The following is a 26,846-nucleotide window of genomic DNA, read 5'->3' as shown; positions in this document are numbered from 1 at the left end:
AGGATCCCCCAGTGGCCTCTCTGGCCCCTTGTTCTTGCCAAGACACCTGGGTTTTCATTTGGCCACTAACTGTGTGACCCAAGTCATTTCCCCTCTCTGGCCTCAGTCTGCTTATCTGTAAACAGGGGAGGGGGACAAGAGAGGTTCTAGCCTTTGAAGGCTGACCGCCCATTAGGACCCTGTTGGGGGGGCGGCCTCGCTGGCCGCTGCTCCCAGGGCCTCGGGCCTCCCTGGAGCCTGTTCACCAGCATCATAAAGGAGCACGGCCGCTGAGACAAGGGCCTGGGTCTGGGAATCATGCCCCACCCTGGGGGGTGCCTAATTCCACTGCTGGTGGGGGGAGTCCCGATGTGTGGGATTATGTGGGGGTCCCAGAGAGAGACCCCTGGCTGGGTACAGAGCTAAGTTATGCCTCCTGTTTCCTTCTGAACTGGGGATCTACCCAAGCCAGGTCCCCCCGCATCCCTGTCTAACTGCTCTTCCCTACACCGGGGCCTGAGTTCCTGCTGAAAGCATGGGGCTCACTCTTTATTAAGCAAAACCTAATCCTGGTCACCATGGGGGAGGCTGAAGCAGCAGGGGCGGCCACCCCTGGGAGTTCACCCTTCTCTTGTGGGGTGTGGGTGATGGAGTTCGATCTGGGTTCGTATCCCAGTCCTCTTGCTTCTTGGCTGTGTGGCCTTGGGCAAATGACTCAGTCTCTCGGTGCCTCAGTGTACCTTCAAAACAGGGAAACTAATAACTACCTCACAGGATGACTCTAAGTGTTAAATGAGATAATGTGTGTGACCCTGCCCGGCATTTGGCAATGCCTTGTGGCCACTTGCTATTACTATTATGCTCTCTACTCTTCAGAAGGGGGACAACTCAGGGGCTGCTGCCCTGGGGGTTCTGGGAGGCAGACAGGGGCAAGGCAAGGGGTGAAGGGAGATGGAGGTCTTAGCAGGGGGCACTACCTGTCTGCTAGAACACTGGGAGGCCCAGACACCTGGGTCCAGCATGGCTTCCTGGGGTGAGCAGCAGAAATGAGAGCCCCTCCCCTTTCCATCCCTCCTCGCCCAGGTGTGGTGCCCTATCGGGAGGCCTGGAGCCCATGGATGAGCTTGGGGCCCTGGCAGAGGCCTTAGTGGCCAATGGAGTAGGCCCCCGAATCTGTGGACTGCTTCTCCTCGGTGGTCTGGTCGCTGGAGCACTCTGCGTTGGCCGAGGCAGTGACCTTCAGCGTCGTCTCGTCCACCTGCAGGCAGAAGGGCTGGTGTTATCGTGCTCCAGCTGTGGGCAAGACTCCCCCTGCCATGGGACTCTGCTCGGCAGATGCGGCTGTGGAGGCTCGGAGCCCCGTTATCAGGGAGCTCCAGCAAGACTGTGTGATCCCAACAGTCTGAACAACCACGAACCTCGTGGGCCAACCGAAACCTGAGCTAACCCATGGCAGAATTTGTCCTGCCCCAGAAATGGAGAGGGGACAGTGAGTGGATCGGGCCGTCAGCAGTGATGACCCACAGACCGCCCCGCAGAGTCCATTCTTGGCCAACTCCCTCTCTTCGGGAACCCCAATTTGCGCTGAGGCCTCATGAATCCCCTTAAGAAACCCCCAGAAGGGGGAGCCACTGAGAGTCCCTGGGGTCTAGGGGTGCCCAGCTAGTCCCTGCCCTGTCTCTCTACTTCTCATGCCTCCCCACCTCTCCCCTCCAGCTCACCTCCTCAAACTTCTTGGCTTTGTACTGGTCGGCCCCCTTGAGGAAGTTGAGCAGGATGATGTCACAGAGGACAGTCCCCTGGAGGAGAGGCAGGGCGGGCTCAGTGTAGCAGGAAGCAGCAGGCTCCAGCGGCCGCTGAGCGGCTGGGCAGTGTGGAGGACTGCCCTCAGACAGAGAGCAGGCCAAGGGTTTGCCTTTGGAGGCAGAGACACCTGACTGATGTTTCCATTTGGAAAAACATCCCGGGGCTTTGCAGGATGTCTTCATCACCCACCTCTCAGCTCTTGGCAGTGACCGCAGACCAAGATGCAAACAGAGGACTTGGTGGGAGAAGCAGAGGGTGAGGGGGTAGAAGTCCCCGGGAGCAGGGCTCGGTTCCTTTGGTCTGTGGAACCCTGGAGTCCCCTCCTTCACCTTCACGGTGGGGGAGCAGGAACTTGGTACCAGGTGGAAACTCCCGCAGTCGGGGAGGCTGCTGCGGGAGGTAGTGAGCTCTCTGTGACTGGAGGTGTTCCAGCAGGGAGGCGATGAGGGAGACTGAGGCACCTGGCCAGAGGTTGGACTTTCCATTCTAGGCAGAAGCAGGGCATCATACCTGGGCCACTCCCCCACCCCGACCCCCAGCTGGAGCCCCACCGTGACGGGCCTCCTGTCTGCGGCCGAAGGGGCTGAACTCACCACTCCCACGGAGGTAAAGGCGGCCACAGAGCTGATGATGGTGGGGATGATGTTAAACTTGCCAGCCTGCAAGCGAAAAGACCAAGGCGGGTGGGCAGAGAGCCCAGCACGAGGTCCTGAGGCTTGAGGCTGAAGGAGGACCCCCAGCCAGAGGGATGGTGGAGCGGAGGGCTCAAGGTCGACCAGGAGGCCCCAACCCTTGACCGTAGCAGTGAAGAGACCACACATGTGGCTCACGGAGGCTCTCAGAGCTGGTCAGTGGCAGGACCTTGCCCCCTCCCACCCACCGGGAGGAGGCTCTTGAGGGCCCAAGACTGGTCTGGGTTTCCATCCCTGCCCCCCCCCATCTGCCCGGTGCCAGGACTCACATTCCCGTACACCAGCACGTCAAAGCGGATGCCGAAAGCCTTGAGGAGTGTGCGGTACTCACTGCCGTTCTCCATCTTGTAGTACTTGGCAAACCTGGAAACCAGAGGTGGAAGGTGGGTCCCACTGTGGGCTCCTCCCTGAAGCGTCGGGGTCCTCTGGAGCCTACAGCTCTCACTCACTGAGCATCTCACCACTAGTTTGCTGGACGCCAGCCGCCGTCCTCCCTGTGTGGTGAGCTGACCCTCTGTGCCGTCATCCTGGGGCCTTGATACCAAGGCAGCTTCCCAGCCCCACCAGCATCTCTGCGCCTGGGGCTCAGGACTCTGCCTTTTAAGCAATTTCCCTAGATGATTCTAGTGTGTACAAAAGTGTTAGTCTTGCTGGACTCCAGGCTTCTTTGGTTTTATTTGTTTGGGTGTCCCTGGGCTCAAGTCCCTGCAGAAGGTCCCTTCCCACAGGCTTCTCAGCGTACTTGGGTTCAGAGCCTGGCTCTGCCACTTACCAGTTGTGCAAACTTGGGCCAGTAACTAAACCTCTCTGAGATTCAGTTTCCGCTTTTATGACTGGGAATAATATGGAAGTCCTGCTTCACAGGGGTGCTGTGAGAATTGAGCGAAAGCACACACCCCAGGGGTCTAGAACAGTGCCTGGAACACAGTAAGCACCCAGGGAAAGCTTGCTGCTGTTGGCTGTTGTTATTGTTGAAGAAATACATTTATAGAGCGGTTTTTAAAAGCCTTGCGGGATAGGGAGGTGATTGCTCTATTTTTCAAGCGAGTCTCTGAGGAGGTTAAGAGACTAGTCCAGGGTCACCCAGGGGCTGAGACTAATGCTAGAGTTGCCCGAGATTATATCCTCTACCCCTTCTCTGCCTGGGCTGCTGGGTGCCAGGAACCGTGTGGGAGACCGGTAAGAATGATCATATTCAAAGTGGGGGCATGAGCACCTCACTGTGAAGATGGCTGGGGAAGGGACTGCCTGTGGCTTCACAAGCACTAAGAGTGCAAATGGTGTCTGTCTGAAGCCAGTGCACGCCCCCTACGGCCCTGCCCATCATAGGCAAAACTCTAGACTAATCAGCGAAGTGTAATGTCTTGAGACCACATTGGACCCGCAGCAGTGACACGGGCTCCTGACGCCAGGATCCCAGAAGCACGGCAAGGGTTAAGTGAGATGATGGGGTGAAAGGGCTCAGAAAGCCCCATAACTCTGTGGGGTTGACATGGCTCTTATTTGGTGCCAGCTGTCTCCCCTTCAGTGTTTCCGATGATGCCCGGATTCCCAGGCCTCTCCCACAGAGAGAGGCATCTCCTTCCCTGCAGGTGTCCGTGACTGTGACAGCCCTCCCAGGGCTATTTGCATTCGGGCAGGGAGAGGGAAATGCTCGGCTCAAGGGCACAGACAGCAGAGGGGTCACAGGCATGGGAGCAAGGTCATTTTGGAGAAGAGTCATCGAAACTCATACGATGTCAGCCACTGTCTGCTCTGGCTGAGCAGAACTCTGCAGCCAGGAAGAAAGGAGTCCAAATCCTGGTTCCACTCCTTTCACGTGACTCAGAACAGTATCACTGTTCATGTCTATGACATGGGGGTGCTCATGCACCCCTCCGTGGGTCTGTTAGTGAGAGGGGTAAACACTAAGACCCACCCTTTAAGACAGACACATCCTGGTGTTCTGGCTGTTCCTCCACACCCATTCTCTGCAGGGCCTGGGAGCCTGGTCTGCAGACCCTGCCTGCATCAAGCTCCCTGCCCTCCGGTTGCCAGTGGGCTCCGCAGTGGGAGGCATCCACAGGCCATCGGAGGGTCGGAACAGAAGAAAGAGTTTAACAGGGTCAGGAAGGAGTCCAGGCTGCATGTTTTCCTGCCTGCCTGTGCCTGGGCATGGCTGGAGCATGTGTGCCCACACGGTGCACCTGCTGTCCCAGGCTGAAGAGTAAGCCTGAAAGCTAGTCAGTGAGGGAAAGTGTCCCCGCAGGGAGCCTAACCTGGGAAGGTGTGTCCTATAGACTTTGCAGCCAAAGAGGGAGGCAGAGAAGGCAGGATGATCTTCTTGAGACCAAGTCCCAGAGTAAAAATGGGCCCCAGGAAGAAGACCGAAGGAAGCCCAGCTACCTAAGCCAAAGAACCGAAGAGCTGGAGGACAAGAGGAGAGGCGAGGGGCTGGGCCAACTTTAAAGCCATGGTAGGTTATGGTCTGGGTGGCAGCAGCAGAGGGCTTCCCAGACCCAGCAGAATGGAGTGGGTTGGGCTGCACCAGCAGGGGGCCCATTCTACAGGTGGGGAGAGGAAGGAGAAGGTAACTGGCCAGAGCTGGATTCCAGGTTCTGCTCTTAACCCTGAACTCGCTGCCTCTGAGCTCCGCGTGGCTGGAAAGGAGACAGATCTCCAAGCCCTTCTGAATTCTGTGTTCTGTTCATGTCACTGGAGAGCTCAGGTTCCCTGTCTGGGAGATGTGGCACCCGATGTCCTCGGGGACCGGGAGGGTCGGGGGTGCTGGAGAGACTGTCACAGGTGTTTGGGGCAGGGCAGGGGCTAGGGCTGTGCTCCCGAAGTCTGCATTCCAGCCTGGGGCTGCAGCCATGAAGAATGCTCTCACATCGACTCAGAGAACAAAAAGTCAGCACCCTGGGCACCCTGTTCAAAGCGAAGGCTGGCTAAATTTATCTTGGGGAAGAATGTGAAGGAACAGGGAGAAAAACCAAAGCGGACTTGGTTTTTCTCCAGCACCTGCCTTCCAAGAGGCAATAAGTATGATAAGATCATTATCTCACCAACCACCCACCCTCACAGGAGGGTTGGCAGGGACTGGTTCTCCTCCTGGGAGGGAGGGAGGGAGGAAGAACAGTGCTCAGGGAGGGAAGGCACACGCTGAGCACCTACTATGTGCCCGGGACTGTACCAAGTGCTTTTTACACTTACCCTCTCTTTTAAGACCCAGCTCCATGGAGTTGAATTCTGTTGGTCTTCCCCTTCTCCAGATGAGGAACCGGGATAACACAGCTTAAGCAATTTGTCTAAGGTCTGCAAATCCAACAGTCAGTTCCAAACTTGGGATTCAAATTCAGGGAGTCCAGTGCCAGAGGTTCACACTGTGAGCCAGCATTCTAGACTGTTTTTTGTTGCCTGATTTCTGTTAGGTCGTGGCTGATTCCTTTCAGTTCTCCAGCTGGGATCCCTTTTGGATTGGCAAGGCGGGTCTCGACGCCTGGTGTCCTTGGCTCAGAGGAGAACATTAGAGCCATGGAGTGTGGGAAGGATCCCCCAGCCTCCTCCTCTGAAAAGGGCATGGATGGAAGGACACCCTGGCCGGCCCTGACTTCTCCCAAATCCCCCGATTCCTACCTCTCCAGCTTCAGTTTCCTTGGCTGAGAAACGTGGTTCGAGAACGACACCACCGACACCCAGCCTGGCCCAGTCCCCCTTCCTTGCCTGTTGGCAAGAAGTGCCAGCCACACCACACCGCCTGCTTTCTCGGGTTTCCTGAACACACCCTGCAGACACGGACTTCTTGCCTGGGCCCATGCTGTTCTCTCTGTCCTTCCCTTCCTGCCTTGAAAACTCCTACTCATCCACCAGGGCCCCAGCAGGTACTCAGAGCACACCTACCCCACGCCAGGCACTGTGCTAGGCCCCACTGACACCTTGGCAAGGTCTGCTCTCACCTGAGGGAGAGAAATAGTAATAACAACACACCCCCATACTAGCTAAAGTCTGACGTCAGGGCCGGAGAGGACAGAGCACCGTTCAAAGAGCCCAAGTTCTGAAGACCGTCTGACCGAGGCTGTGAGCCAAGGAAGGCTTCCTGGAAAGCGCCGTTGGAACTGAGGCCCGAGGGATGGAGGGTTGACAGGTGCGAAGGCCAGAGGTGGGGGCCGCTTTCCAGGCTGCGGGGCCCATGAGCCCTGTGCCTGGGAAGGATATGGTGTCCCTGAAGAAGCTGCAGGAGCTTGGTGGGCTGGAGGACAGGGACGGGTGGAGAAGGCTGGGGCAGGAGAGACGCTGCCCGCATCACGTCCCAGTTCCACATTCTGCGACCTCACGCCTGTAGCTTGAAATTGACCTGGGGGCTGTATTTACACCACAGAAATGGGCAAACACGGTGAATCAGGTGTTTCCTTTGTTTCCTTTTTCTTCAGAGCCCTTTATCAGTGTGGGCGGAGGCTGTGGAATCCCGTGTTACCTTTCTGGCCCCTGCAGGACCCAGGCCTCTCGCCCGGTACCTGCAGCAGACTGCACTCTACACGTTGTACCACTGATCATGCTCCAGATCTCACTGCCTTTGCCCGAGGGCCTCCCTGGGGCAGTCACGGGCAGGGTAACTGCTTTCTGAAGGCAGCCGTGGATTCCTGACATCTCCCAGAATGAGTTTAGCACCAACATTGGCCTCTGGATTTCCTCCTTCTCTAAATTCTCCCATTCTTCAGGCGGAGCCAGTGTAAGGTGGAAGCATCAGGCAGAAAACATTCCGATCGGGCAGGTGGCTGGGTGGGATCTGGGGAGGGGAATCGGGGCGCGCAGAGCGGAGAGAGAATCTGCTGGCCGCGCTTACCCCATGCTGAGCGCTAGGCTGGAGGCTCCAACACCTGCTCCTTCACTCAGGCCTCACATCGACCGCTTGTGGAGCAGCTGTTGGTAGAGGGGCTTTGGAATGGGACAGTCCTGGGGCTTGAACCGTGGCTCCGAATGAGCTCATGTAAGCCGAGGGAGTGTCCTTCGTCTGCCTGAGCCTCAGTCTCCCCGGATGTGAAACGAGGGTACTCGCGAGAGTGGCGGGCTTGTGACGGAGGAGTCCGTGAGCTGCTGGCTGCAAAGCTCCGGGTTTTCGGTGCACGTCATACGGTGTTCCTCAGGCTGGAGAGAAGCCTGGCTGGTGGCTCTAAAAGCTCCTGGGCCTGCCAGGGGCCTAGTTGGGATCTGAACACCAATGCCCACCCCTGCCACTCCCCCGAGAGACGAGCCAGAAGGAGACTCAAGGGAGGCCTCGGTGAGCAGGCAAGAGCTGATGCCTGGGAAGACAGCTGAGCTGCCGCGGGCTTGGCTGCCGGCAGCGGTGGAAGGAAGCCAGACAGTCCCTGGTGTGCCCACCACTCTCCACGGCTGAACTGCCTCCCTTCCTCTCTGGTTAATGGGGGGCCTTGGGGAATGGGGGCACTGGAGGAGCCCGATGGTGGGTATGTGGCCCACTGTGTCTCCTGTCAGGGATCCCAGCTCTCGGCCGGGCTCCCGTTCCTCCTGCGGGGGCTGCGGGGCTGGGGGTGGCTTCCTGCTCCGTTAGGCTCTGAATGTCTCAGCTCCCTTTTTGGGTGAGTTTCTTCACCAACCCCCGTGGAGAGAGGGTTGCGCCCATGGGGACCCTCCCAGAGATACCTGTGCTGAGACCAGACAGGGCAAGCCCAGCACAGCCCAGAATCCAACAGGTGGAGACCTGACAAGGCTGAGACACTTGTGTGTGTGTGTGTGTGTGTGTGTCTGCGTGCATGTGCACGTGATCTCTTGGGCCCCAAGCAGCAAAAGATAAAGAATGGGGCAGTACAAACATCAACTACTGTAATAAATCACTTGTCAGGTGTGCTTGCGCCAGGCAGTGTGGAAGCTACGTTCGGACGTGACGGGTCTGTAAATAAGAGTGCACGCCTCAGCGGCCACCACCAGCGCCTTCCCCAGGCACCTACCTGCACTCATTCAGACTTTCAGAGCTTGAAGGGAACGTATCACCTCGAAACAGCCCATTTCACAGAGGAGAAAACTGAGGCCCACGGAGGGGCTGAGAGCTGCCGAAAATCACACTGAGCATGTGCGGCGAGGCCTAAGCCACAGCCTCCTGCCCCGCAGCCCGGGCTCTCTCCGCTTCACTTTTGCTTCATCTTAAGATGAATAATTATTTTTTCTCGGCTTGCTCCAGCACGAAATATTTTTCGCATAAATATTTCGTTCTTGGGTTCAGGTTTATCATTTCCACGTGATCACAGGAACTAGTCTCCATCGTGTTTGCCTCAGCCACAAAGCCTGACGGAATCTGGCATCGGAAGGCGTCTTGAGAGCCCTCCCCTCGTTAGCCACAAGAGTTTCGCTGCCGCTGCCCGGACCCCCCCCCCCCCCAGAGAGAGGAAACTCGTTGCCAGTCGGAACAACCCAGTTTCAGCCTTGGGTGGCTCCGGCCCGCAGGAGCGCTTCTCTGTGCTGGGCTGACATTTGCAGTAGTCGGCAGTCGATAAACATTTGCTGAAGGGAGAAGGTTTTTATCACGATGTACGAACCCCTTGGAAGCTCTCAGACATCTGTTTAGAAACGATCCCATGGAGTGATGGAAATTCCTTCCTAAAGCAAGGACACGTAACGGTTACAGGAAAAATAGCAACAAACTTGCAGGATCTGGGTCGGACTCGTGAGGGAAAACTTGGGCCTGGAATCTGAGTTGTCTGAGTGAAGGAAGTGGTGTTCTCCGCGAAGCTTTTGCCTGGTGAGAAGTGATTTTGCCAGCTGAAAGAGACTTTTACAGTTGATTTTATACTGATAGGAAAATATCTCCTGGCAGACTCACTGGGTGGGGGTGGGGCAACATCCTTGGAGCAGGCTGGGACGCCTTCCCTTAGAGAAGACCCCGAGCCATATTTACTTACGCACGTTCTGGGAACCTCTTCCGCTCCAGGGGCAGGCACTTAAGCAATGACTGGTAGTTGATCTTTTTATAAATATTGCGATTAGTTCATCTTGAAGGAGGCAGGGAAGGATCAATGGACCTGGAGCTGAAAGAGGTAGCTGAGCGCAGGAGGGCTAGCTGTTTGCTGCTGGGAGTAACCTCTTTGGCCTCAGTTTCCTTGTCTGTAAAATGGGGAGAACCCTACTGGTCCTACAGGATACCCATGGTTACCAGCACAGGCTTGGAGGCTGTGGGAATTGGAAATTCCAGGCCAGCACTATTTGCTGTGTGGTCTTGGACAGATAATGAAACCTCTGAAGGTTAGGTTTCCAGCTATAAAATTCTCTCTCTTTGGAGTCGATGAGATAATCTGCAAAGAGCACCTGCCTGGCTCACTGGGACATGTTCCATGAGGGTTAGCCGCTGTTTCCTACCAACAGAACTGGTTGTCGTGGGGCCAGGCTAGACCTGAAAATTATAAAAGTCTGTATAAATTCGGGATCGCTCTGATGGCCTCTCCTCCCACTTGAACCTAAACAAAGAGGAAAACGGATCATGGCGAAGGCAGGCAAAAATCTACCCCCGTCACAGGGGCCTTCGAGTGTCTCTGTGGAGATGATGGAAAGTGGCTGCTTTTAAAAACACATATTCTATGGCTTTTGGAAGGAGAAAAACCCAGATTGCAGAAAGAATGCTCAAAGCCAAGGGCGCACTTTCGATTCCGTCGCATTCAATTGGCCTAAGATCTTGCTGATCTGCACGTTTCTGCATGGAAGCAGGGAAGACGCCAAATTTCCGAGCTCCAGGAAAGCTGCTGTGGGTACATTTCCAACACGAAAGCGTCACTAGAAACACCTCCAGCATGAGGAACATCTAGCAGCTGAACGAGTGTTTTTTGTCCCAGACACCAAGACAGGAAATCCAAAGCTGCCTTGCCTTTTCGTAGCGAAGCTGCCTTGGGCTTGGTTCGGAGGGCTCGGAGGGCTCGGAGGAGAAACACGGATCTGATGTCGCTAAATGCACCGTTTTTGCTTCTGCCCCGTCGTTCCCGCCATCACGGCTGGGCCTGTCTCTCCCGCTTGCTTGCAAACGATGTGATGGTGGAAGGTATGCCGGAAGCAATGGCTACAGATCGATCGGGTCCCTGGGTTTGAGTTCCCGTGTCCCTCTTGCTTAAGCTGTGTAATCCTGGGCACGTCTCTGTCTTCCCGAGCCTACTACGGGGGCGTGGGCGTGAGCTGTGAATCCTGTCAAAATAGGCGCGAAAGGCTTTGCAAACCTAACTCCATGGGCTCTCAACCTGAGGTCTGGGGATGGGCTTTTAAAGATCTTCAGAGCCCCGGAGTTTTATGCCTCATAAATGCAGAGAAAAAGCACTGGAGGGAAGCCTGCCAGACTGTCCAAGATGCTAACTTCCTGTAAGGGGAGAGAGCCTGGAGGAGGGAGAGGGCGTCTCCACATCATCCCTCCTATGTATCAGCATCGCTTGGATTTATTACTCGGAGGATGTTTTTATATCTTACTTGTAGAAATAAGTTGGCTTTTTTTTTCCCCAATTTATTTATTTTCAGAAAAACAGTATTCATTATTTTTTCACCACACCCAGTGCTCCATGCAAGCCGTGCCCTCTATAATACCCACCACCTGGTACCCCAACCTCCCACCCCCCCCGCCCCTTCAAAACCCTCAGACTGTTTTTCAGAGTCCATAGTCTCTCATGGTTCACCTCCCCTTCCAATTTACCCAAATTCCCTACTCCTCTCTAACGCCCCTTGTCCTCCATGCTATTGGTTATGCTCCACAAATGAGTGAAACCATATGATAATTGACTCTCTCTGCTTGACTGATTTCACTCAGCATAATCTCTTCCAGTCCCGTCCATTAAGTTGGCTTTTTTAAAGCAAAGAAAATGCCTGCAAAACTGCTCGTGTGGATGAATATCTGCATCTTAGTGGGCATTTGGTCCGTGAATTCACCCAGGGGATACAAGGGTGAGAGACCTCTGAGTGTTCATGGAGGAGATCCCTGGGTTCACGTGCCTGCCTTCCTCACCCTGCCCCAGGCTGCCTCCGCTGGTGGCTTGGCTGAGTCACAGCTCCTGTCCCCACAGCGTGTCTTTGGGTTCTAGGAATTGCTTCCTGCCCTCTGCCCTTCAGACCTGGGCAGTCACCTGTGTCCCGTGGTGGTCCCGGGCCCTGCGCTATCCATCATGGTTTCCCTGCACCGTGCCCACACCTTTGAAACAGTCCCCTTATTAAACTCTCCTCACATTACCCATTCTGCATGCACCATCTGTTTCCTGCTGGGACCCTGACTGCTACAGTATTTTTAATCTGTCTTTATACCATCTCCCCCCATATACGCAAACGCTCTCAAATACATTCACCAACACCCTCAGACACACACACACACACACTCCCCACTCAGGCACACGCCACACTTACACACTCTCCCACAGATTCACATTCGTTCCCTAACAAACACACCTGCTCGCTCAAAGCCACAATACTTGTGTTCACATGCACCACTGCCTGATCCCTGCGCCTTGGGGGAGGTCGGTCCCTGGTTAAAATCCTGCTCCAGCGAACGGAGGGCCTCCCCGTGAGGCAAGAACCTGGCCCTTGTCTACACCCCCTGCTCCTGGGGTCCTGGTGACTCTCGCCAGTTCTTATTTTTCAGAAATGCTGTCCTTTGCCCACTACTAATCTGGACGGACCCACCCATGCCCCACTCTCAATGGGCTTGGAAGGAGGCTTCAGAAAAGTACCAAATTAAAGTGGCTCCTGGAGGGTTAGCCGTACGGAATAGATAGAGGAGTAAACCAAAACGTTTCCACCAAGTTTCAGGGAGGGACAGATGGCACTTTCAGGAGATCACACAAATAAAGATTAATTTAGGTGGAAGGCATTAGGTAATCTGGGTAAAAGTTGAAGGGACTCACATTCTGACTCAACACAAGGTCACCTTTCCAATCACTGGAGCTGTCAATGACAGACCAACCATCTTGCGAAGGGGGCCCTGTGTCTGGGGCCATGTCACAGTGAGACTGATGTAGCTAGAGCTGTAGCTACATGTACATGTAGCTGACCTTGAAGGCTCCTCATGATACCCTTGTAACCCTGGGCGAGTCACATCCCCTCTGAACTTTCTGCTTCCTCAGTGGTGAAACGGTCACCTCAGCCTAGGGGTACCCCAGGGGTCCTCAGTGGCTGCAAATTCTCTAAATCTCTGATCCTCCGGGCCAAGAGCTGTAAGAAGCAAGGGGAGGGGCATTTGGAAAGGAGCTGCAGAAGTAATTAGTGATGGAAATGAGAATCTCTACTGCCTCTTGCCTGAATGTGCAGATTAAAACAAGGCTGACTCTTGGCTGAATGACTGCATCTCCTCCAGAGCAAATGGCAACAGTAGGACATTTGAAAAACTCTGGCCTCTGTTAGAGAGGGAGCAGCAGACAATTTTGTTTGGGGGACAGAAAGCCAGACCCTGAGTTGTGCCTCCAGCTGCTGCTAGTCCTTTAACCTCTGTGGACCGCAGGTCCTTCGTTTTTAAGCAATGAAAGTATCAACCAAGTGTGCTTTTTTTTTTTTTTTTTTTTTTTAGGATTCACAAATGTGAATGTCCCTAGCCTTCCTGGCTGCATGGAAATCATCCAGGAAAATGTGTTTGTGTCCAGGCTCCCACGCCTACTGGCCGTGTGACTTGGGGAAACTTGTTTCATTCCGCCAAGTCTTTGTTCTCTCATCTGTGAAATGGGGGGATTGTGACATCTGCTTCACAGAGCGGGTAAGGAACAACACACCAAAGCACACGAAGCCCTCGGCGCCCAGGGTGATGAGTACGGTGCCCACAGATCAGGAGATTTGTGGGATCCGAAGTTCTACCGTTATCAGACAGAGCAGTGCCAAACCTGGCTGTGACCTTTATTCTCTGTGGCCTCCACAACGTGGGCACTTAGCTCAGCCTCGGGGCTCCATGTGGTGCCAGGGGCTTGAAGGCAATGCGAGGGTGGTGGGTGGGCACCCAGGGGAGGGACCTGAGGGGGCTTGGGAGGAGCCCTCTTCTTGTCACAGCTGCCAGATAGTCCCCCATGCCAGCGCTCTGGAAATTCTTTTAAACTACAGGGGGGTTCAAAACGAGCAGGTTTGCCCCTTCCTGCTCTGGCCTGGGAGTCTTTGGTGAAGGGGTTAGTTATCTGGGTCCACATCTCTCGGACAGCTTCCCATGAGCCCCTGGGGGTTAGGCTCAGGGATCCTCGGACCTGTCTGTCCAAATACAGCCTAAGCTAGTTTAGGACCAAGTCCACTTCGCATTTTGCTGTGTGGGGTGGGGGAGGGGGGGCTCCGGGAAGGGAAGTCGGGGTGGAGGGGCAGTTGAAGCCCAAGATTGGGAACTGGAGGTGGAGGACCCCACACCGTAGCTTCTTTAGATCAAAGAGCCTCTTCTAAATCTGTGTGGCACCCGTAGTTGGGGGCTTCTTCGTAGTTAACATTCTTCCTACGCTCTCCTGCCAAGTAAGTTATTTGGGAAACTGAAGAATTCCCACTGGCCACAGGGAAGTTATGAAGATGAAAACTTTGCATTTGAGATCCTGAGAATTTTATTAATATGTTGCTATTTTAAGACACCATACAAATATCCTTTGTATTGATTTCTCTGTGATGTACCCACTGAGTAAATATGCCGATTTCTGCCAGGGAGCCGAACAGTATTTTTAACCTACTTTAAAATATGTGTTGTTTCCTATGGTTTTTTAAAGTTTGGAGTTGATTATGAAAGCACTTACAAATTTTTAAAAAATTCTCCTCTCCGGAGACTATACATATATATTTTAAACTATTAAATATAAAGTGTAATGGGATGTAGTTTTAGATGTACTTTTAGAACTACAAATAAAGGTAAGAAAAAGGTGAAATGATTATTTTTTTGCTTACGTCTGCCGTTCTGTTGGAAAACACCACCACCACCTAGAAAGTTCGAGTAACAATTCTTTGAATGTGTCACTGAAACATATTCTTACGTGTACTTTTTTCCCCTGATCCCTGCCTATTTACCCAACATCCCCTGTTTAGTGTATAGCACCGTTGTACGTCCTCAAAGCCCTCCCAGAAATCTCAGGGTCTTGGAAAATCGAGGGCAAAACAGAACAGAGGGCTGAAGCTTTTCACACCTTGGCCAATAGGATCCTCAAGATAACGATCCTATTGCCATTTCCTAGACGGGGGACATTAGGATAGGAGAAGGTCAAGGGCTGGTTGGCTTCAACTGGTTCCAGACAGTTAACCCTGGCTTTTCTCTTCCTTTTCTTCAAAACAAGGGTGATGGGAGGGGCTGTCAGGGGAAAGTCCTTATGGCTCAAGGCCACTGGGGATCGAAACTAGATGATATTGAAAAATCGGCTGGAGCTCGTGCTTGGACCGGCGCGGAAGCACTCCTGACCATGGTGGGTGAGATGTGTGACCCAGATGGAACTTCCTGGTTATGAACAGAAAGACAAACTTTCCATCTTATAAACGGATCCCACTATAGCCCTTGCTTTGTGGATCAAGGAACCTCAGATAATGCAGGTACCGGAGAAGCGCTGCCAGGGCGTTTCTTGGGCACATGACGGCTTTCGAGCCGGAGCTAAGAAAGGCTCAGAATCCCAGCCCACGCTCTACTGGGAGACCTTGGTCACGTGCCCTGCCTGCGGACCTGGCCTATCCGTCTCCTGGCGGTGACAGAAAGCGCTTCCTGACTTTGAGCCAACACCTGACGGGGGTGCGTGGGGCCTTTTCTTCCCCATGTGCATGGCTGCTGGAGGTGTGACTTTTCAGGCCAGCTCCTGCCTCCTCCGCCCAAGGCCCCAGGAAACCGGGGATTACCTGAAGTTGTAGCCTGGGGAGACGCTGCTCTTCTCGGAAACGCCGTCGAGCCTGGTGAAGGAGTATTTGGGGATGCACTGGTCCCAGGCCCTGTCCAGGTCGCACACCCAGCCGATCTTAATGCCGAGGACTCCACCCTGTGGGAAGGGTCCAGCTATGAGGAGGGCTGTCTCCACCGCCTGCCAGGGTGGGGGCTGGGGGTCGTGACACACAGACGCGTGGTTCTTCCCACTCTCTAGGTGGAGGGGAAGCCATCTGGCAGACAGACATTCCTTAGTAAACAACATAAGGCAGTCAGGGGTGTGGACCTTTGGGGCTCTAGATCCTGCTTTTGTCCTGCGTCCCTTAGCAGCAATCTAGGATCCACTTTCCCATTGTACGGGCTTTTTCAGCGCTCTAAGGTCAAGTGTGACGGTGGGAACGGGAGACGAGGCTTGGCGGGAAGGGTGAGGGAGGCAGGCCCTCCGGACAAGGGGTGGGGGCGGAGGAGCGCACGGTGAGGCCCAGAGCCAGTTGCAGGTCTGGAGTGCTTCCACTAGGTGGCGCTGCTGCCCAGCCCGGCTCTGCCCTCCGGGTATTTCCACCCTCCACCTGCCAAAGGGGTCCCCCCTCCTTCGTTAGGTCCTCACCGTGCTGGCCAGTTTGGCAAAATCCTGCCCTGCAAACTTGACCACATCTCCCACCCGCAAGATGGGGCAGAAGGGGTCCTTGTCGGGGTGGAAGCGGCATGTCTTCATGTCTCTGGCTGTCAGGTTGGGAAGGAGGTTTCCCCTGCGGAGGAGAGAAGCAAGGCCAGGGCTGGCGGGAAGACAGGCACCGGGTCTCTAGCCTTCCCGGCCCGGGCAGCGCGCTCTGGGACCTGATGTCTGGGACGCTCGCGGGCTCTGTCACCTCTGTTCTTGCATCTTCCCTGCAACTTCTATGCCCCTCTCTCCATATCAGGGTTGAGTGTGTTGGTATCTAATACCCCCAGTTCCTAGGCTGGGGGACTCAGGGGGTAAGAGTCGCCCCCAAGTTCTCTCAGCACCTCCGTGGTGCCTGGCATTGTGCTTTGCCCATGTCTGATGCCCACCGAGGACTTGGTGTGTGAAGGAGTCAATGAACTCCTAACTAGTGGCAAAGGGACACCCCCGCTTGGGCTTGATGTGTGAGGTAAAAAGAAAGCCCTCGGCCCCGACCTTTGGAGGTATCCGGGTTCCAGGCCCAGGCTGAACTTGTGCCTCACCTGCCTCCAGCAGAACTCCCATCCGTGGGTTCCGAGCCCCAAGGCGGGAGGCTGGCTGAGAGGTTGGCCCCAGAGCCCACCCAATACTTGGTGGTCAAGGCCAGGTGGGAGATTGGGAATGGGAGCCCCAGGGAGATGGGCAGAGGGTGAGCAAGTGTGGGGAACCATGTGGACAGGATTCTCCACCCTCTGAAACTGAGCTGGCAGGGTAGGATGGGTGCCCCACTTTCTTCTTTAGGGAGGGAGCTGGGACTCACTTCTCAAAGTTGAAGAGGGGGAAGCGAATGCTGTTCTTGATGAAAATAGTGAAGTTCTCGGCTTCCATCATGACAGGCCTGTGGGGGGAGAACAAGAAAGTCTTAGCTTTTGGGGACGAGGAAAGGGAAAAGACACATAGGGCTTTTGCCCCAGGGAACACCTTTCCTGGTGGACGTCTCCCACCAGGCACCTGGTCATGGCCTCTCTGGGGCCTGAGGGCCAGGGGAGGAGAGTGGCAGGTGAGGTAGGGAAAGGTGCCATCCTGAGGCCACTTCCCAGGCCAGGAGTGGACACTACTAGGGGTCCCTCTGAGACCCTCTGCAGGCTCAGAGATGCAGAGCTCTCCCTATTGGCAAAGGAGAGCTGGGGCAGGGTCCTCACATTTCCACTGTGTCCACCTCGGTGGGGCACCAGCCCTGGATCTCACAGGTCCGGAGCACAGAGCTGTAGTTCACACACCGGCCCGTAAGGATACCTGAGAGGGGGAGCCACATATGTTGGGTGCCTGCCTGGACCTTTGCTTCTCCCTCATCCCCACCCCACCCCTCATCAGAGACCACCCCCTGTTTAGGGATCCCGCGGGGGGCGGGGGACGAACAGGGAGGTCAGGGGAGGTGGACCCGCAGTACAGGAACCCTGCTGAGCTCTCGCCTTTTGCTCCTCCCAATCCCTAGACCAAGCCAAAGGGAGGTGACAGCCTCCAGGCCCAGCCACCCCAAAGGCCCTGTTCTTGTTCCCGGGGCACAGTGTACTCCTGGTCTCCAGGACTTTGCTGTAGCTATTCTTTCTGCCTAGAATGTCCCTTTAAAAGCCCTTCTATCCTGCCAACTTCTTGTCATCCTTTAGGGCCCATCTAGAACATCGCTGACTCTAGGAAGCCATGTGGGGTCCCCTACCTAGAGCCAATCCCTCTCCCTTCCCCAGGGCCCGTGGTTTCCCCATGACAGCACTTGCTCCCTCATACATGCCTGTCTGTCACCACGTCCCTGGGCTGTGAGCTTCTCCAGGGGCAGCCTCCCCCCATGTCTGGCACACAGGGAGGGCCTTAAGTGCTGGAAGAATGACAAGGAACAGGCCAGCTCCCACTCTGTCCACCATGGGGGCTATGCTACCTTCCAGGGTCCCACTAACACCCTGGGGCTGTGAGGGGGTGGAGAAGGGCTGCACTCACCCCCGCCCGGGAACCGCTGAGGCCCACACTGGCTGTCTGATACACAGCGGTACTTCTCCTCGCTCTGTGGGGAGACAGGTCTGCAGGTGGGTGTGGGACCCTGCGCTGGCCCTGGATGAGCCCTCTGGCTCCCAGTGCTTCCCCGTGACCAGGGGCCTTTGGAAGGCGGAGATCTTGAGACACAGCTCCAAGGCTGGAACTCCAGCCTCTGTGTGCACCCACGCCCCTCCCTACCATCAGTCCCCACCGCCAGTGGTTTCTTTTTGCCCTGCTTCATCCAGCCTCCCTCCCTCCCCTCACCTCTGGGCAGAATCCTTGCATCTGGTTTTCAGTGACTATCATCTTGGTGATGATGACAAAGACAGAGGTGCCCTTGGTAGGAGAAGGGAGAGAAAAAAATGCACCAGTACCAGTCTGTGAGGTGGGTACTGCTGTTATCCCCATTCTACAGGTGGGGAAACTAAGGTGGGGGGTAAGAGATCTGGCCAAGGTCACAGGGCTAATAAAGGGCAGAGGTGGGCTCAAGTCAAGTCCAACCACCCACCTAGCTTCTCCTGCTCCTCTGTGTGTTGTGTTGATCACAGGATGAGTGTGGCAGAGCCTGAGAAGGACCCCACTGTCCTGATGCCTAGTGCTGCACTCTGGAGGGCAGCCCTCCCCCCGGCCACTGGGGAGGGGTTTCACCGATCACTGATACCACTGGTTTGGGGATCCCATCGACACCCTCCTTGCATTGCCCCATCACTGGACATCCACACGTAGCCCTGGGATAGGGGGACCATACCTGGGGTGGGGTCACATAATCAGACACGTCCATGACTCTGTTGGCATAGCGTCCAAAGCCCTTCACCTTGGTGACAACTGAGGACTCAATGGCTGTGTCCCGCACTTGGTAAGCCTTCTCGTGCAAGAAAACCCACCTGGGCAGGAGAACAGGGGGAGAGCAAGAGAGGAGGGTCTAGGCCCATCAGACAGAGGCTGGGAAAGTTTCCTTCCCCAACACTAGACCGCATGGGGTGTCTGGCCTGGGGAAGGCCTGTGCTGGAGGTGAGAGGGTTGTGCTGGGTTGGCTTAGAGTGGTATGTTCCCATCTTTCCCTTTTCCTGCTTCAGGACCATTTGTAGACTTTTTTCCCTACCTCCCCCCGCCCCCAACCTGAAATTTTAACACTATAGATATCAGCTCATATGCTGTATGTGTATTTATTTGTGTTTTACACATAAGAAGAGTACGATTTTTTTTAATCTCCCAAGAACAAATTTTCACTCCCTTGAGGGCGACATCACCCCTTTGTCAATGCATCATCATTCCCGCAGACTGGGAGGCCACCTCTTTGGCAGACAACTGGGAATAGAAGGAGCAGAGGGTCTTAAGCCTCTGACCCTGAGCATCCCAGGCTTTGCTCATGGGTATATCCTAAGTGCCGGCACATAGTAGGTGCTCAGTAAACAAGTCGGTGAAGGCATTTGGGAGCTGGGTGCTTGGAGAAGTCTCCCTCTGTGCAGGTGCCAGATGAGAAGGATGGAGGAGGAAGGGAGGGGCTGAGCCTTTCCCGGGCAGGTAGGAGGCAAAGGCTGAAATTCTTATTCCTTGGAGCGTGCTGCCACCCAGTGGACATTTACCTGTACTGCGGCCAGAATCTGGGAGGGCCTCTTTTCTTCCTTTCACCCCACCTCCCTCCCTGGACTAGGGCAGCCTCCCGCAGCATCAAGAAGAGCCTGCAGGCAACTCTTCCCTTTGCAGTTCTGTGAGGGTCCTGCCTTTCTCTTCACAGTCCTCAAGGCTCCAGCCACTCCCCGCCTCCATAGCAGACTTCCAGCCTGTGAGCAGCCCTTATCCGTTCCGCTCGCAGGTGGGCAGATGCTGTTGCTGTCCCCATCGTACAGATGAGAAAAGGTCGTCAGATGAGTTCAGAACATGCCGCACACACTCTTAGTTTTGGAGAAACACTGGTGACCCCTTCTAGAATTGGGGAGTGTGCTTTTGGAAATGCTGGACAAGGGTCACTTTCTGCCCGCTAACCAGGAAGGCACAAGGTTGAGGATGAGTGGAAGGAAGGAACCGGAGACTGTGTAGTGCAGAGAACACAAAGCTGGGCACGTGCTGTGCTGGGAAGCTGACCTGAAGATTTTATAAGGAGGGAGTTGGGACTTCAAGCCCAGGAGTTTTCCAACCCCAGAAGTTGTCCAAGAGCAGACTGCTGTGGGAGGTGGTGAGTTCCACATGCCTGGGAAGACTCAAGGAGATGCATTCAGTTGGGAGGTGTTTGCATTGGATGACCTCTGAGGTCCCCATAGAGGGGAACAGCTCCTGGGTCATGTGTGACAGTCACACAGGTCACAGTGAGCTGTGGGATGGGCACATGCCCATCATGTTCACGTGCACACGGGCTAGTATTTGCAAGAGACTCTTTGTTCAGTTTTCAGTGAGAGGGCTGGGAGTTATCCCCATCGTGGGGCTTCCCTCCTGCGCTTGAATTCCGAAAGCTCCCTTGAGTGGGACTGAAAGGGTGGAGTCACAGCCGGTGGTGGCGGACAGACAGCTCCTAACCTGTCCCCTGTTTTATTGTTGCTGCCTTATAGCAGGCAGTGTCCTGAGGAATGCACCATTCGGCGCGGGGCACAGGCTTGTAGAAGGCTCTTAGGAACACCCTGCCTGTGGGGATGCGTGGACATTTGTGATCCTGTGTGCTTTCCTTTCCCAGCACTTTCCTTCTTTCTTTTTGAGAAGAGGAGAGGTTTCATCAAGTCTCCTAAGGGAGTTTGGGTCACATGGAAATCTCATCCACCACCTTATGTCCAAATGAGTATTTCCAGCTCATGGCCAGGGGCCCTGCGCCGTGGAGGGAGTGAGGTTGAGGACCCAGATCTCCCTGCTCCCAGCTCAGTGCACCTCTGTCCGGAGTGGGAGTTGAAACATGCCCTCTGGAGCCTCAGTGTGCCTGGCCACAGAATGGACACATCTCTGAGGGGTGATTTAATGACACGGTTTCTTAAGGCCCCTTACCCTATCCTTAAAGTCCAGGAACATTTGCCGATGAGAAGCAGGGTTCAGATTATTATCCTCTAACCAACACATCCCAGTTGAGTGCTCTGTGTGGTAAGGGTTCATTGGGTCCTTATCCCGACCCAGTGAGACTCCTTTGTTGTTCTCCTTACATTACAGATAAGGGAACAGAGGTGCAGAGTGCTGTGCTAACTTGCCAAGCCGGTAGGTGGGTTCCCACCCAGGCAGACGGCTCAGAACCACCTCACATCCTGAACGGGATCCTGGTCCCTGTGCGTCTGGCCCTGCCGGTCTGAGGGGAACATCTGCAGCCTTGGAAAGTCTTAGGAGGAAAGGCCCTAGGGCTCGAAGAACAATTAACCCATCTATTTCCTCCCATTTCTCCTCCTTCAAGGCTCTTTCTTATGCCAGGGGGTAGGAGAGGCCACATCAGAGTTCTCTCTCTGAGTTAAATAATAACTGGAAGAATTTCTGTGGCCCCTTGGGGCCCAAGGACGTCATCAGTGCAGCTCAAAATAAGGGGATGCTTCATTTCCAGAACAGAGGGGCTGAGGCTGAGTCTGTCTCTAGAGGCCAGGGCTGAGGAGATGGGGCAGGACTAAGCCTTCAATTCTTGGCATTTACTCGGCTGCTCTGACTTATTTTTTTTCTCATGTTCCTGGTTTATTATTTATAGAGCGGAAGGCGGGTGGCAGCTCCTTGGCAGGTGGGATGTGCAGGAAGGAGGCCAGAGCAGCGTCCTGGCACCCTTCTGTGCACCCCCATGGAGTCAGGGAGGAGCCCGGGGAGTGGGCGTGGGGAGGATGTGCTGTGCGAGCCAGGAGGAGAGGGGTCTCTTGGGAAGGTGTGAGCTGGTTGGTGGGGAAGGGGGAGGTGTGCCGGGGAATCTAGGATAGGGTAATAGTTGCCGTCTATTAGCGAGTCTCCCAGCTCAGGCAAGGCACTTGACATGTTCTCCTTGCCCTAACTCCCTGGCGTAGGCATTCCTAAGCCCATTTTCCAGATACTTAGAGACTTAGAGATGAATGGTGACCTGTCCAAGCCCCAATCCTATTTGTGTCACAGCAAGGTGTCTAACCAGGGGGTCCTGTTCCACGGTCTCCCCATCACGGGGTTGCAGAGAGGCGTGGTGGGGGAGACAAGAGTGGCGTTCCTCTCTGCACCGATAAGACGGGGCTTCCAACAGGTCTTCCCACCATCCTCTGGTCACCTGGTGTCCCGCGGGGTGCCTCGGGGTGCCACCCGGGGCCAAAGCGATGGGGTGGTGGGCCAAGAAGGCGGAATTCCAGGCCCTTCTCTTTGAACTAGAACAGCTCTCCTGTTTAAGCCGGTAGGTGTATTGTATTTATGAGCTTCTTCGTAAGAGTCAAAGCGAGGCTTGAGCACTGAGGTGGCTCTGTCAGTTGGGCACCTGCCTCTAGATTTCTGCTCAGGCTGTGCTCTCAGGGTCGGGGAACAGAGCCCCGGAGCAGGCTGCGCACTCAGCACGGGGTCGGCTTGACTCTCTCCCTCTAGTCCTCTCTCCGCTCTCTCTCTCTCTGACCCCCACTCTCAAATAAATACATAAAACCTTACAAAAAAGAACGAAAATGAGGCTGACTTTTATGAACCACACGGGCCAGCTGTGCAGATAGTGAGTTTGTGGGTCAGGCCTTGCAGGGGGAGGAAGGGATGGGGAGAGCAGGGCTGTGAGGGGTCTGAGGCACTATCAGCTGCCACAGGTGCTTCGGATGACGGAGCATCAGACCGGTGGGAATGCCCCTCTGCCGCTTCGCAGCGAGGTGGCTTCCTTCCAGGAGGCTCTGCAAACTAGCTCAGGCCGTGCCACAGCCAGCACTTCGGGGAAACTCCGTCCCCAGGATCTCCTGTGTCCTCTGCAGCTCCCCATAGGACCCCCTAAACAGAACGGCTCTTAGGAGGTTCCATGGCACAGAGGAGACTGGGGCTTGCCACTGGGCCCTGGGAAAGCCACGGGAGAAACACCACTGGCCTGTCTGTGCACCTGGGTGGGTAGGGGACACCAGGCATGAAGCGGTGTCAAGTCCACACAGGCAGCAGAGGCTGGCGCAGGGGTGAGAGCACATGTGCAGACAATGAGCGGCCGCGTTGCGGTAAACGCGGAAGAGGAACAGTTGGCTCCTGTTACATGGCCTCCCGTTAGAAGGCCTTCTAAGACTGCATCTGGTCTACCTCGCAGAAATACTACGGAAGAGATTCAACCATTCGTTAGTTGCTAACATCACAGCATTAAAAACCCTCCAAATTCTCCTGAGTCCAGGCCACCATTGTCTCTCTCAACATGACTGCACTGCGCCATGAACAGGTTACCCTCCTGCCTGCTCCAGTCCCTTGGTGAATTAGCCAGAGTCATTTTCCCAACTCAGATCTCATCATCTGTTTCCCCCTCCCTGCCCCCAGACACACACACACACACACACACACACACACACTTCCCATCCATTGGCCCTGTGTGTAAAAACAAAAGCTCTGAGGGTGTCTGAGGTCTGGCTGGGTGTGGACCCCCCCCCCCATTTTACAACCACCCTTGCCTTTGTTCCCTCTGCTCTAGCCATAGGGACCTTCTTTTCTTGTCCCCATTTGCCTGGCTCTTTCCCTTTGCAGAGCTGGCTTGAACCCTCTTCCTTCCCTTTTTCCTCCTGGATTGCCCTCACTCAACCTTCAGATCTTGTCTTGGGCATCTTATCTCCAGAAAACCTTCTCTTGGCTCCCGGACCAGGTCAGGAATCTCCATACTAGCCGCTCTCCCAGCACTGTGCACCTCTTCTTCAAGTCTTGGGCCTCAGTTGAAATTTTACATTTGTTTGTGGAGATTGATTAACGTCCGTCTCTTGCATCGTAAGCTCCATGAGGTTGAGGGCCCTCTCTGCTTTGCCCATGTTCTGTGCCTGGCATGAAGAAATGCTTTATAAATTTCTGCTAAATTAAAGACAATGGATTCATGGAGTCCTAATGGTGCATGGGCTCATGTGCTCACAGATGGGGCTCAGGCCGGGGGGCTGGGCCACAGACTGCATGGATGTAACTGGAAGGAGCCGCTCCGTGGGGAGCTGTCAGATTGAAAGATGGATGGAGCTGGATATCAAGACGCCAAAGAGCCTCTCATGCTTGTTTCTGCAGGCCAGGCTCCAGCACTGGGGGTCAGAGCATCAGATCATATCACGATGAGGGGGAGACAGGGGCAGTGGGAGAGTAGAGCAGGCTGGTCCAGGAGCTGTCTACCCTCTATCAGCTTTCTGCCTGGAGCCAGCAGAGGCAGGAATGTGCTGAGGCAGCTTTTGGACTCACCTGGACCACCATACTGTCTAGCGGCTATAAACAGCGACGGCATCGCATACACATGTGAACGTGGAATATTTAAAAACCAGCTTTGAGCCAGCCTCTGCCGATGCGGACGTGGAGCATTTATTTGCAAACATCGTAGCTCACAAAACCTCGAAGAAGTTGGAAGTAAGCCTCAAGGCCGTTTTCCTACCCCAAAGCTGGGATGCTTTCTCTAATATCCCTGAGAGGACCCCTGGACGTACAGCCTTGCCGACAGCGGCCACAGAAACGAGTCCTTCTGGCTCCCACAAAGCACGCAAAGCAACAAACCCCTTAATCCACACGCCTGCCCACTCTTGCACACACTCGCTCACACACTCCTCTGACCTTTCAGGCAAGGAGGCCTGCGCTCGTGCAGCTCCAGCCCACATGCACACCGGATGGCTTCTTGGACTGACTCAATTAACTCATGACTGTTGTCAGTGGCTTGCTGTTTCTCGTACACAGAGCCATCGTCTCAGGCAAGACAGAGACTGCACACCGGGAAAGAAAACCTCTAGGGGTTGCTGCCTGTGATTTCTGGTACCCATCGGTGTGTGTAAATGACCACAAGAAGGATGGAATGTGTGTTTTCTCCCCAGCCATTGTCTGCTCCCTGGCCCTTGGTGCATACACGTGTGTGTACGTGTGTGTATGTGGGGGGTGGTGGTGGATGCTTCTAAATGTGGGAGCTGAGAGGAGGTGTTCGGACCACTGGCTCTTAAGCAGCTCCCAGGATGGGTTATATGGTATAAAGTCGGGTAGCAGTAGAGAATTTATGCTTTCTGGCAAAGGGGAATGCTTCTGGATTCATGAGGAGGGATCCTGGATCAAATCAGAAAACCCACCTTCCCCTAAGCAACTCTTCCCTCGAGTTATTTGTGCCCGTGTGTCTCCCCGCCCCCTCCCAAGGAGCAGACACCTTGCTTTGTCCTACCCTCCAAGAGCAAGGGCTTCTCCCCTCGTTCTTTCATCATCTCCTCAAGCCAGAAGGGGAATCCCTCATTCCAAAGCAGTCCAGTTCTCTCCTTCCCACCCCACCGTGACCTGATCGACCCATGCTGTCTCCTTCATGTTAGTGTCTTCCCTTCCCCTTTCCTGTGCTCCCTCATCTTTGTGAGACCCCAAAGTTTTGGCTGAGGAGACTGGGAAGATGTGAGGGTGGTTTGTTCTCTGGTGGGAGCAGGAAAGAAGGGAGAGGGATGGTCACTTGGGACCTCTCCTGGTGGAGGCTGGCACCAGGGCAAGAATTCCAGTCCTTGGGGTGTGTGCCTAGAAGCCACTCTCTGACTCCAGAGGATTTACTGGGGAAAGGAACTAATGTGGGGACCAGATCCCTGATGGGGGTGGCAGAATCCAGTCCTTGGACTCCAGGGTAGAGACTGTTTTCTCGAAGAGAGGAGAAGGTCAGGCAGCTGGACAGCAACCCTGACGGGACACCCGGCAGCCCTCCCCTGCTAGGACCCAAAGGGCCCCAGGACTCACCCCACGAAGTAGGAGATGATCAAAAGCTGGACTGCCCGGTTGATGACCCCAATGGTCCAGCTCTTCACAACCACTGACTTGGTGGTCTCGTAGGTGAAGAAATCTGACACGCAGTTCATGCTGAGAGAGCACTCGGGGGTCACTCAGAAGGGACCCAATGGTGGCCTCAGGGGGGACAGGGAGACAGAGATCAAAGCCTGGAGGGGACAGCTTGGAGGAGGCTTGAGGAATGGGGAGCCTGTTCTTTTAAGTCAGGCAACCCTTGCTCAGTGCCCAGGCTCCCTCTACCCTTGGCACTCTGGGCTGTCAAGAGTCCAAGGCCAGGGCGGGGGACCCCCTTTTTGTTCGTCTCCACCCCACTTCCCTGTGATGTCACGGCAGGGGTGGGGTCTCCAATCCCCGGCTCCTGATTGCCTGGGATGCAACTGGCTAGGGCCCTCTGGGAGTCATGTTTTATCTGCACTCTGTCTACCCTTTCTGTTCCGTTCTCTTACGCTGCATCTTCATCCCGGCTCACAGCTGCTTTCATGCTCTCCTTAAAACCCCTTGCAATGCCCCAGCTTTGTTTTCCTGTGAGTTTACTTCTCTGAATCTTTCGTTTGAGAACATGCTCCTGGAAGGCTGGGGCTGTTTCTGTCTTGTTTCCTAGTTTCCTCAAATCCTAGAATTGAGTGGGAGCTCAATCCCGTAGTTACGGAATCCGGGTGAATGCATGTTACTGGACGGTGCTAGAATAGCCAATTCCCAGAGGCTGAAGGGCTGAGGTCAGGGAGCAGCACAGCATTCGGCAGCCTCTGATCCCAGGGCTCAGTTAGCAAGCGGGCAAAACTAAGTCAGATTGTCAGGGAAGTCTTGAATTTAAATATTTTGTCCTAGGGGCGCCTGGGTGGCTCTGTCAGTTAAGAAGCTGCCTTTGGCTGGGGTCGTGACCGCAGAGTCCTGGGGTGGAGCCCTGCCTGGGGCTCTCCGCTCTGTGGGAAGCCTGCGTCTCCCCCTGCCTCTGCCTGCTGCTCCCCCTGCTTGTGCTCTCTGTCAAATAAAGAAATAAACTCTTAAAAAAAAGAAAAAAAAAGTTCTGTTCTAATGTCTTCATGCAGGAAAGGTACCATCCATCGTTCTGGATGCGGAT

The 26,846-nt window shown here is 54.8% G+C and overlaps 1 protein-coding gene across 1 annotated transcript; it reads right to left on the bottom strand.

Annotated features, from left to right (window-relative positions):
* Positions 1–348: 348 nt before the first annotated feature.
* P2RX3 (purinergic receptor P2X 3) lies at positions 349–25,836 on the bottom strand. Its single transcript, XM_044261093.1, has 12 exons — positions 25,718–25,836; positions 18,690–18,825; positions 18,206–18,277; positions 17,906–17,969; positions 17,116–17,209; positions 16,734–16,811; positions 15,881–16,022; positions 15,252–15,388; positions 2,747–2,840; positions 2,379–2,444; positions 1,701–1,778; positions 349–1,237 (listed from the first exon to the last, which is right to left on the bottom strand). Exons 1-12 carry the CDS (start codon positions 25,834–25,836, stop codon positions 1,124–1,126), a joined length of 1,194 nt encoding a protein of 397 aa, XP_044117028.1. The 3' UTR covers positions 349–1,123.
* Between the last annotated feature and the right edge of the window lie 1,010 nt (positions 25,837–26,846).

Source organism: Neovison vison, chromosome 7 (genome assembly GCF_020171115.1).
Source record: "Neovison vison isolate M4711 chromosome 7, ASM_NN_V1, whole genome shotgun sequence".
Lineage (NCBI taxonomy): Eukaryota > Metazoa > Chordata > Mammalia > Carnivora > Mustelidae > Neogale > Neogale vison.
Note: the sequence above shows the minus strand (reverse complement) of the source record. Positions and strands in the feature narration are given on the sequence as shown.